Source organism: Anoplolepis gracilipes, chromosome 11 (genome assembly GCF_047496725.1).
Source record: "Anoplolepis gracilipes chromosome 11, ASM4749672v1, whole genome shotgun sequence".
NCBI lineage: Eukaryota > Metazoa > Arthropoda > Insecta > Hymenoptera > Formicidae > Anoplolepis > Anoplolepis gracilipes.
Window position 1 is genome coordinate 3,552,684 of NC_132980.1, and position 11,830 is coordinate 3,564,513.

Sequence of the window (11,830 nt, forward strand, 5' to 3'; positions counted from 1 at the left end):
ATTTATATATTTTTTTAAATAATTTCTTTATATAATAGTAAGTAATAAGCAGAATTCTCCCACCATCTCTTCCTAAGCGACTCAGGATGTTATTGACCATTATATTCAGAAAAAATTGATCATTTTTATTATATCATATATGTATATATAAATATTTAATATAATTACATATTTTTAATAGTTCAATGACACTCTTTCTTTTTCTGAGTCGCTTTCTGTGCTTCAATGACATACTGCGGTTCCCGAATTGGCACATTTCTTTCTGCTCTACTATCAATTATTTCAGGCAGTCCTCGTAAAATCGTTTAAGCAGTGGTGACATTTTTGATTCCCAAAATCTGTCATCATGCTCGACAAACATGTACTTTAATCTAAAAGGTGTCCACACAGCAAAAATGCAATATTTTTTTTGCGTTATGTGGAGCTGCCCTTGTACTTGGAAATAGTACATGCGTCTTTGATTCATACGAGTGTCATCCGTTTTATCGAAAATTCGATGAACATCTGCAATCTTATTAAGCAATGCAACGGTAGGAGATACTTGCTGCGCCGCATAAGGACATTTAATCTCAACGACAGTATCGTCTCTGATAATGCCGTCAGGCGTTGCAGCAAGATATGGATATTCTTCATCAATAAATATTCCACAATCATTGATTTCTATTCCCAACTCTACTTGCAATTGCTCTCGTGCCACAATCTCTTTTTCTTTACCCCACTCAACAGCCGCATTCGTCAGTCGAAGAGGATAAAGAATTGCTTTTACAAGATTTTGGCACAAAGTTGTTTCTCTCCAGCTGCAAACTTTTCCAAAGTTTGAAGCAGTGAGAAGATTTCGCCGTATGTTGTGCCACTCCGGGTTTTCATGCTGACCCTGTGTAGCACATTCCAATACAGCACGATTGCATTGTTGATCTTTTAACATTTGATAATGATTAGATCTCAGCTGTTCGTACATATGACCTTCTATATCTGGTCGTTCCGCATTTGGTCCGTAATCTTTATCGGTCGTAAAAGTTTTAGCAAAATATTTTGATGTACGAATAGAGAGACCTAATTCTTTTGCCGCACGCGCGCGTTGCTGATAGTTTTTATTTTTTTTAATATTCCTTTTTTCTATTATTTTTGTACACGCAGGTGGTTCTTTACCTATTGCGTGACAAGTAAAACTTAATGCTTGCGCAGTATTAAATTGTACTACAGATGCTTTCACGCGGGCTTGATAAGAACCTTTTTTTGCAAAATTAATACGTTTGCCACCAATAAATTTACTAATAATTAGTAGATATATATAGAGAGTTCTAATCCAGGGATCTGAGGGGGGTGAGGTAAGCGGGGGAACTGATTACCTCACCCTCGGTACTGATATGGGGGGGGGTACCAAATGTCTCTCCAGATTGAGGGGGAAGGGTGGTACCAAATACCCCCCTGATTAAGGGGGGGGCATACATATGGTTCCGCATGTGGGAGGAGTGTCCTCTTCGACTGACTGCGGAGGTCTGATGGTGAGAGATAGGAATGTCAACTGTTATAGATAAAATATTCACCCCCCTCTGTTTATCCATAATGTATATTTGCAATAAATAATTAGATTAACGTTAATAAATTTTTTATATCCCCATGGTAACGACGCGATAGGCGTTCGCAACGCGGTAGAGAGAGACGGTGCTATAGGCGTTCGCAACGCGGTAGAGGGAGACGGTGTTATAGGTGTTCGCAATGCGGTAGAGGGAGAAGGTGCTATAGGCGTTCGCAACGTGATAGAGGGAGACGGTGCTATAGGCGTTCGCAACGCGGTAGAGGGAGAAGGTGCTATAGACGTTAGAGGGAGACGGTGCTATAGGCGTTCTATATAGTGTAGGACAAGGAGAGTATGACATGGTGTGAGAAGGAAGGCGCTGTATGTGTATGACAAGGAGTGCATGATGATAGGAAAAGGAGAGCATGATGGTAGGAAAAGGAGATATGGGTGCGAGAGAAAGAATAGAGAGGAAGGAGGATAGCGAGAAGGAGAGCGTGTTATGGGGTGCGAGAGAAAGAATAGAGAGAAAGGAGGATAGTGAGAAGGAGAGCGTGTTATGGGGTGCGAGAGAAAGAATAGAGAGGAAGGAGGATAGCGAGAAGGAGAGCGTGTTATGGGGTGCGAGAGAAAGAATAGAGAGAAAGGAGGATAGTGAGAAGGAGAGCGTGTTATGGGGTGCGAGAGAAAGAATAGAGAGAAAGGAGGATAACAAGAAGGAGAGCGTGTTATGGGGTGCGAGAGAAAGAATAGAGAGGAAGGAGGATAGTAGAGGCTAAGGCATACGCGAGAAAAAAGATAATTTTTGTATGTTAAGTTTTTTTTATAATGTTAAATGTTATCTTATTATATATCTTATTATCTAATTATATCTAATACAGAGGAAGAAGAATGGGATGGATGATGAAGGTGGAAATAAGTAATATATATATAAATAAGTTTAACATAATTTTTTATTTAAAAAGTGTGTATTTGTATACATAAAAAGTGTGTGTGCGTGCGTGCGTGCGTGCGTGCGTGCGTGCGTGCGTGCGTGCGTGCGTGCGTGCGTGTGTGTGTGTGTGTTTTAAAATATGTTTAATTATAAAAATATAAAAATTTTAAAATATAAAAGATATAAAAATTTTATAAAACTAAAAATCTGTAGAGGCGAAGCACCAGGGGAACTCGTCATAGCTGCGTCTGTAACAGAAATAAACATTTTTATTAGTACTTTAAAAATATTTAAAATTTGCGCATACTTACATTACAAAGTGCTCCTCTCCGAATAGCCTGCGGAGGCTGAATGTAATGCAAACGCATGCTGATACTCCACGTCGAGATCTCAGGCCCCCAAACATCATCACGCACCCATGTGTAACAATAATAGTTTTTTTAGTTTTTTCACACATAAGTCTTCGGTGCATGTGCGATACTTACACAATAATAGTTTTTGTTGTATTCACACACAAGTCTTACGTTATACAAATGGGACACATATTACAAGGAAATATTTGATATAATGGATTTCGACACTCGCTACAAAATAGTCCAAGAATTAATGAATAAATATTAATTGAGTATTCCCGCACAACACGAATCTCATCAAAAAGTTCCGCCACTCTCATAAAACATGATGCGCAGAAATAAGTACCATTTGTAGTTGTATAATAAAAATATATGCAACACATCCTTTTTAGTCCATCATACGAATTAATTTCCGGTAAGTCTATATCACGATAGATTCTTTCCGAAAAAACACTTTCGTCACTATTATAGTCACTGTCCTCTAAGGGTTGTACTTCAATGTCCGATTCTTCTTCGTCGGAAATGATCATTAAATAATCATCACCATTATTTTCATTCATATTCGGAAGACACAAGCACAATGCACAGATTTACTCGCGACACGAGCACAATTCATAGATTTACTCGCGACACAAGCACGTAATAAACTTCTTCTTAGAGCATAGAGAAAAAACTAACCACGCGCCACGCGCATTTATCTCAAATATACACGAGATCCCATATCTCATCTCTTTCTAAATAGACTATGCATATGATCCTATGAGAGGTAAACGTCTTGATTGAGATTAAGATAGCGCGAGGAGGAGGAAGAGTCGTAGAATAAAATAGTGTGAAGAGAAACATAATGTTAATAATAATTTTTTATTTTCTATTTGTTACAAGTATCATAAAGTATATCATTTATAGCACACGCCAACAATTCGCAATCTACGAGTGATCCGCTATAGAACGCGTCACTCTCGCGAATCGCTTTCACAGCATCATTTACATTAGTAATATCGTTACGTTGCAAAACGTTACAAAATTGTTTAAATTTTTCATTCACGAGATGTGTATTTTGACACAACCATGAATGCATATGATCGATACAATCTTCAAAATCAAATAAATGTAATAATGTTTGAGGTTGCATATACAAAGACTTATTAAATAATGTTAATTTAACAATCCTCGATCTGTTTAATGCAATCATTTGGATAGATAGATCGCAGATCCATAATGGTTGACTTTCAGTCGATTGTACATGTCGTTCAATGTTTGTACGTTTCTGGATCAATGAGTGCCAGAGTACGATAGGCAATACTAATCGATTACCTCGGTTGTCACCAAGTATCAATTCCACATACGACATAGCTCCAACGCTTATTCCAATCTCCAAATATTTGTAAGATATCGGGGTTAAGATATACCTTCTCCCAAGTATGCAAACCGCACGACGAGATGAAACGCTATATAAAATATTAAAATATATTAAAAAATAATATTTAGAAAATAATTGAAACTTACATTTTCTTTGACTGAATTTCACCGTTCTCAATCGGAATGTAAAAATTCATCTTGTTGGTTTCTTTTGTGGAGCACATTTTTTTGCACAACCTTATGCACGGACAACTGATGCGATACTAAACTATTCAAAGTACTGCGATCAATTTGTAATATCGCAAAATGTAATGAGAAGGGGAGTATTTGTGACGTAATTTTGCAAGCGCCAATGTAAGGCTGATAAAAATTATTAAAAATCGCGCCCCATATGCTTTCTCGAGCACCGTGTGTGGCTGCCGCATGATGAAATTGATTCAAATATTCAAATGTATACGACAATTGAAATATTCGGTTACAAATGTATACGGCAAAGCGTGAGATAAAATTTTTGCTAAATGATAACATAAACAAAACGTCGACAGTACGAATGTTTGCGCTAAAGAATAACGTGCCGACAGTACGGATGTTTGCGCTAAAGAATAACGTTTCGCATAGTGGGTGGGCATTATCATGTATATTTAATTTGACTATAAATATAAATAATAAATATAATTCTATGCGTACAGGATGTCATATTATATTACATTACCACGAAATATGTGTGAGATAAAGAGACATGATATTATAGAAATGACGGATGTTTACACGAAAGAATAACGTTTCCCAACGCGTAAAGAATATGACGATTAGATATAAATCAGAACAGAGAGTCACATTTTGCCATTATTGTCGAAGCTTCTGCGAGTGTACCTCACATGTAAAAAAAATGGAGCTGGTTTTAATACATCAATCCACCTTGATAAATTCGGTAGAGGAGTACTTTGCGTGGGAGGTGCAATGCGATGAATATATCAAGTCGTTGGAAGAGCAGAGTCGAATTAAACGATCGCGAATATCGATCGGATATCAATTGTTGATCGCAAAGATCGCGCGACTCGAAGGACTGAAAAATGCGTTGCGCAAACGTTTCGTACACGCGGGTGCAGGACACAGCGCGCATCAAGCTGCACTATTTTGGCGAGAAATTGATACAGCGTTCGAGAACCGTATATCGACTGGTGCGATATTCAATATCAATTATATCGAACTTCGCCAGTTTCTCGAAGACGCGAGTGATATCGTGCTCGAACATGTGCGAGACACTATCAAAACACACTGCAGTGTGAAAGTGAATACTGTGTTTAACGGTGAGTTTGTGGCGGGTGAAAAGCACGACAATAAAAGTGTAAGTACAAAAAACTGTGAACTATTTCGTACATCTGATTTACGCGAATGGTACGAGCAACGTATTATCGAGCCCACTTTAGCATCTCTCGAAGAATTTCAAGAACGTGATAGTGGGTGGACATTATCGCGTATACTTAATTTGACTGTAAATATAAATAAATATAATCCTATGCGTGCGGGATGTCATATTATATTACCGCGAAAGATAATGATGAAGCGAGCGGTAGTTAACGTGCGATCCAAAGACAATGCATGTTTTGCATGGGCAGTGACTGCTGCTATGTATCCCGCTGAAAGAAGAGTTGAACGAGAATTATCGTACCCGCGTTATACGGATGTGCTAAATCTTCGAGACATTGAGTTTCCAGTAACTCTTAATCAAATTAAAAAGTTTGAAATTAACAACAATATTTCAATCAATGTGTATACCATCGAAAACGAAAATATTGTTCCTATTCGTCTTTCGGAGCAAAAAAGGGACAAGCACGCCAATTTGCTCTACATTCAAGATGCGCAAGATATCGGACATTTTGCGTGGATCAAGAATTTATCCTGGCTGGTGAGTTCGCAACTCAATAAACACAAAATATATCTGCGATCGGTATATTTAATATTATTGATTTTTTTTCAAAATAAATATATAATTATTATTTCTATTTTTTATAGATGTTAAAATATATATAATTATTATTTCTATTTTTTATAGATGTCTACATTATTTTTATTCGAATGAGAAACTACAGTCACATACTGTAGACTGCGGGAAGATGAATGACTGCGCTATCCGATTACCGAGCGATAAAGATAAGTGGCTCGCTTTTAACAACTATAACAGGAAGGAGCAGGTTCCTTTTGTCGTGTATGCCGACCTGGAATGTGTTTTGAGAAAGACGGACAAAGAAGAAGCAGAAAAAAATTTATACCAGCATCATTAAGTGTTTAGTATCGCTTATTATGTACATTGCTCGTACGATAAATTGTTTATCCGAGTATCATTCATGTCGGGATAATAATTGCGTTGCATGGTTTGCTGAAGAATTAAAACATTTAGCAACGCGCGTGAAAATAATTTTATCTACAAATCTTCCCATGATAAATTTGACGCGTGAAGAATTGGAAAAGTTTAATAGGGCTACTCAATGTCATATATGTGAGAAACCATTCGTGGAAGATGATACGCGCGTACAAGATCATTGTCACCTCACTGGGCGGTACAGAGGTCCCGCGCATTCAAATTGCAATCTAACTTATAAGGAATCCTTTTATATTCCAATTATTTTCCACAATTTATCCGGTTACGATTCACATTTTATAATCGAGGAAATAGCCACAGCGTTCGAAGGAAGAATCGATCTACTTCCGATAACTAAAGAAAAATACATTTCATTTACGAAAGATAAACTTACGGAAGACAAATCACGAAATCACATTAAATTACGTTTCATCGATTCTTTTAAATTTCTCACAACAAGTCTCAACAAATTAGCATCTTTTCTCAGTAAAGATAAATTAAAAATTTTACAATCTGAATATCAAAATTTGCGTAAGAAGACTTTGATTTGTTAACACGAAAAGGTGTCTTTCCGTACGAATATATTGATTGTGTAGATAAATTGCACGATACATGTTTACCTCCGCGCGAATTATTTTACAATTCCTTGACCGATGACACAGTATCCGAGAGCGATTACGCGCACGTCGAGACTGTTTGGAACCGATTCTCCATTAGAACGGTAGGCGAATATAGCGATCTATATTTAAAAATTGATGTTTTGTTATTAGCCGATGTTTTTGAAAATTTTCGTGACAATTGTATCAAGAGTTACGGGCTCGACCCTGCGCATTACTATTCTTCCCGGATACACGTGGGATGCCATGTTGAAGCATAACAAACAAGCATACATTAAATTTGAATTGCTCACTAACATCGATATGGTAATGTTTATAGAACGAGGTATACGCGGTGGTTTGAGTCAATGTTCCAACAGATACGCGCATGCTAATAACAAGTACATGCAGTCATACGACTCATTGAAACCGTCATCGTATCTAATGTATTTCGATGTAAATAATTTATACGGATGGGCAATTTGTCAACCTTTGCCTTACGCTAATTTTCAATGGGTCGACAATATATCCAATTTTGATCTATCATCGATCACGTCCGATTCGCCTACAGGCTATATCCTCAAAGTCGATCTCGAGTACCCGCAACATCTTCACGACGCACATACTGACTTACCGTTTTGTCCGACAAGCCACCCGGCAAGCGAGAGAACAAGTTGCTCGCAACCTTATACGATAAGAAACGATACGTAATACACTACCGCAATCTGCAGCAATGTACGCAACACGGTCTTCGCGTTACAAAAATTCATCGCATATTACAATTCGCGCAATCTCCATGGTTACGTACATATATTGAATTAAACACGCAATTTAGAACAATGGCGAAAAATGATTTTGAAAAGAATTTATACAAATTAATGAATAATGCAGTTTTCGGCAAAACGATGGAAAATGTGCGCAATCGCGTAGATGTTAAACTTATAACAAAATGGGGCGATAGGTACGATGCAGAGGCAATGATCGCGAAACCAAATTTTAATAGCAGGAGCATTTTTTCGGAAAATTTAATCGCTGTGGAATTGCGTAGACTCGAGGTGAAGTTTTACAAACCAATCTATGTAGGTATATGTATACTTGATGTATCCAAGATGTGTTTGTACGAATTTCATCACGATTACATGATTCCAATGTATAAAGAAAAATGTAAAGTCATGTACACCGACACGGATAGTCTCATATCACATTGAGTGCGAAGACGTGTACGAGAATATGAAGCGCGACATCGGCAAGTTCGATACGAGCGACTATGCGATAGACAATGCGTACGGTATACCGCTCGTGAATAAAAAGATACCGAGTCTGATGAAGGATGAAAACGACGGTATGATAATGACAGAATTTTTCGGGTTTAGAGCAAAAATGTATGCGCTAAAAGTAGATGGTAAAAAGAATACGAAAAAGGTAAAAGGTGTCAAAAATAGCGTTGTCGCGAAAACGATAAGATTTGACGATTACATGCAGTGTTTGAACGAAGGAATTGAAATGACGCGACATCAATCGACTATAAGATCAAAAATGCCTAAAGTATATACCATGCGGCAGAAAAAAATTGCTCTAAGTCCACACGATGATAAACGGTATATAATACCTAAAAGTATCGATAAGCTACTATGGGGGCACTACAGAATACCGTTGTAAAAAGAAAAAAGTGTATATATTTGAATATTATATATTTATATATTTATATATATGTAAACTTTATATAATATTTGTTATATTTTTACAATACATTATTTTTATGTATTCAAAAATTCCGTGAACTATCGAATCCCAACCATTTCACAAAAACTTCATCCCCCCTCTTCCTCAATATCTTTTCCACAAGATATATATCGGGATTAGCAACGCGTTGTAGTTCGTATTCGTAAAATCCACCGGCGACGGGATTTCCGCGCGAATCTTTTAATATATATGTCACGGGATTAGTTTTCTGTATCTTAACAATTTCAAACACTTCGGTGGTCCAATTTGGTGTGTAGCCTTTTTCGAAATAAAGTCTTGAATTTACTCACGCGCACCAAATCGCCTATTTTAAATTTCGTCGGCACCGCAATGTTTACGTTGCTGTACACCGTAATTAAAAGTTTCTCCGCGACGGCTGGAGTAACATCGACAGGTCTCATACCGATAGTGCGATGTTTTTGCGAGTTGTACTCTTCAACAACTCTCGATAGTTCGTCGATCCACTTGTAGTTTCCATTAAGCGTAAACATTTTCCACTTTTATTCTTCAAAGTACGATTGAAGCGTTCCACGATCGAGGCTTTCATGACGGAATATGTCGAATAATGATTAATATTGTATTTCTTCATGAGGTTTTGTACATTTGCATTGTAAAATTCTTTTCTTTGATCGTTTTGAAAATTTTTCGGGCACCTCCATCGTCTCGAATTATCTCTGCAATCGCATCAGCCGTCTCGCTTCCACCTTTACTCTTGAGCGGTACGACCCACGCATACTTGCTCAACACATCGATAACAGTGAGTAAGTAATTGTATCCCTTGTTGACTCGAGCATATGGACGCATCTCGACCATGTCGGCTTGCCACAGATCATCGTATCTCCGCACTATGACGTGTCTTCGAGGAAAATTTTTTCTCGCTGGCGCGTGCAGTTTGTTTACCAACTGTCGTCTCTCCAAACTATGTTGATTCTTTTCTTTGTCAGTTTTTCTCAATGGTTGTTTGTTGTTTGCTTTTTTATCACTCATTTTCGTTTATCACCCTTTAACTAAACTTTCTTTAAGTTCCGTTTTTTCGCGTTGTTCACCGCCGTCCTTCACCTATTCGAAAATTGTTCTTGACCCGTTCGCAGCCTTTTCACAGTCGTTTTTGACTCGTTCGTAGCCGCTTTTGACCCGTTCGTAGCCTCGTTCACAGACGTCTTTTGAACGATCGTAGGAGTTCTTGAGTTGTTTATAACCTTGAGTGTAGCCGTTAAGAACGTGTTCGTAGCCTCGTTCGCAGCCCTGCTTGAGATGCTGATAGCCTCGTTCGAGGCTGTTGTTGCTGCTACTGCTAGGTCGTTCACTGCCACTGCCACTCATTGTAGTTAGATAGCAGTTCGGTAATTTTTCGTAGCGGTTCGATAATTGTTTGCAGCCGTTCGATAACCCTTCGTAGCTGTTCGATAACCGTTCGATAGCCGCTCCTAACCCGTTCACTGATGCTCATTCAGGTTGATAGCTGTTTCTGAGTTAGCGTTAGCCGTGCGTTGAAGTTTGTTTAGCGCAATCTGTAATGCTCGCACGTCCTTCTCAAGCGAAGTAAGCTTCTCGTCTGATTCTTTCTGTCGATTCATTAATCTTTTAACGCAGGACTGCACGTACAATTTGTTGACGGCATCGGTGGCAGCCTCAGGTTGCGCTACATGGCGAATCTTACGCGACTTTGCATCGAAGTCTGTAACGACGCGACACAGAGCGTTTTCGTGCACATAACTTTTTACCAATCTACCCCAAGAGCCGTTTGTACCGGTTGCATCATTTCTTGAATCGAATAAGCCAAATTTGTTGATAGGCATTTTCTTTCCGACGCTTCGTAAAATGTCACGCGACGCTGATCGACTGATTAGTTTTGTCGAGACATCATTCAATTTATAATAAGACCATCTTCGCGAAGTTCTTCGATAATCGACATGATTTCATTGTCGTGAGCATTGTTACCGGCTCGACGCGAAGCATCCAGTAATCGCAGAAGATCTATCAACTCGTTTGGATCGTTCCAATGCACGTAGTCGATCTTATTGTTGTTTAGAGTCATAGCGCGCGGTAGTATACCTTTTCCAGCTTTTCTGTTAGAAAATAACGGTGCAATTACATTTTTATACTTATATCCTTTAGTCCCTAATACTGGATTATGTGCTTTGTTCCCACGTTTATGCGCATTCGTCGCTAGTAATATACTTTTATATTTAAGCAAATCATCTTCGGTGTATATTTCATCGTCGGGGATTTTTTTGAAAATTAATTCATAGAGACCCGGCGTTCCCGTATATTTTACTTCATTGATAATTATATTATCATTTTTGTCTACGTCAAAATGTTTATCACCAAGGATTATTCCATCGTTAGAAAACTTAATGCCGTACACATAATCCATAGCTTTATCTTTATCTTGATTCATAAAAGTTAGTATATATTTTTGTCCGAGTGGACCTAAATGCTCTCGAAATATGTTTACACCTGCGGACATTTGCAATTCACGTTGAACCGTTGTAACCGTTGTAACGAATCGGGTGTAATTTCAAAAATTTCTTCGGCGGGTGGTTGCTCGTACGATAATTGACGCGGTTGCGCAATTTCTATCTGAGTAGATGTGTCCGGTATCGTTCGTCTTTGATTCGGTGTAGAAGTTATCGGCAAATCATTTAATGAGACATTTAATCGTTTTTGCTTTGAGCTCGAATCATTCAATGAGATTCTTGGTCGTTTTTTAATTTTAATAATTTTCTTTTCCACATGGTCTTTTTCGAGTATATCAAACGGCTCGATTTTCGATACGTCGGATTCTACATCGATGGTATTTTGAACAAGCTGTTTTAGAGGCTCGCTAATCGGCTTAAACTGTTTCTCCAACGCTACATCTTTCTCAATTTTACCAGTTTTTAACGCACGATATTTTTTGCGAATTGACTCGCTTGTCTGTGCAATTTTTCGCGCAATCTTTTCACGATCACTGTTATCACT

General features: G+C 38.1%; 1 protein-coding gene and 1 pseudogene across 1 annotated transcript; one reads left to right on the top strand and one right to left on the bottom strand.

The window, feature by feature from the left end:
- Window positions 1–277: 277 nt before the first annotated feature.
- On the bottom strand, window positions 278–958 carry LOC140670829 (uncharacterized). Its single transcript, XM_072901619.1, has one exon. The coding sequence runs from the start codon at window positions 956–958 to the stop codon at window positions 278–280; it is 681 nt and encodes a 226-aa protein (XP_072757720.1).
- A 4,724-nt stretch (window positions 959–5,682) lies between these two features.
- Window positions 5,683–6,450, top strand: LOC140670830 (uncharacterized; annotated as a pseudogene).
- Window positions 6,451–11,830: the final 5,380 nt, after the last annotated feature.

Coding starts and splice junctions, on each gene's coding strand:
- LOC140670829 (XM_072901619.1), bottom strand. CDS start 958: ATGTACGAACAGCTGAGATCTAATCATTATCAAATGTTAAAAGATCAA.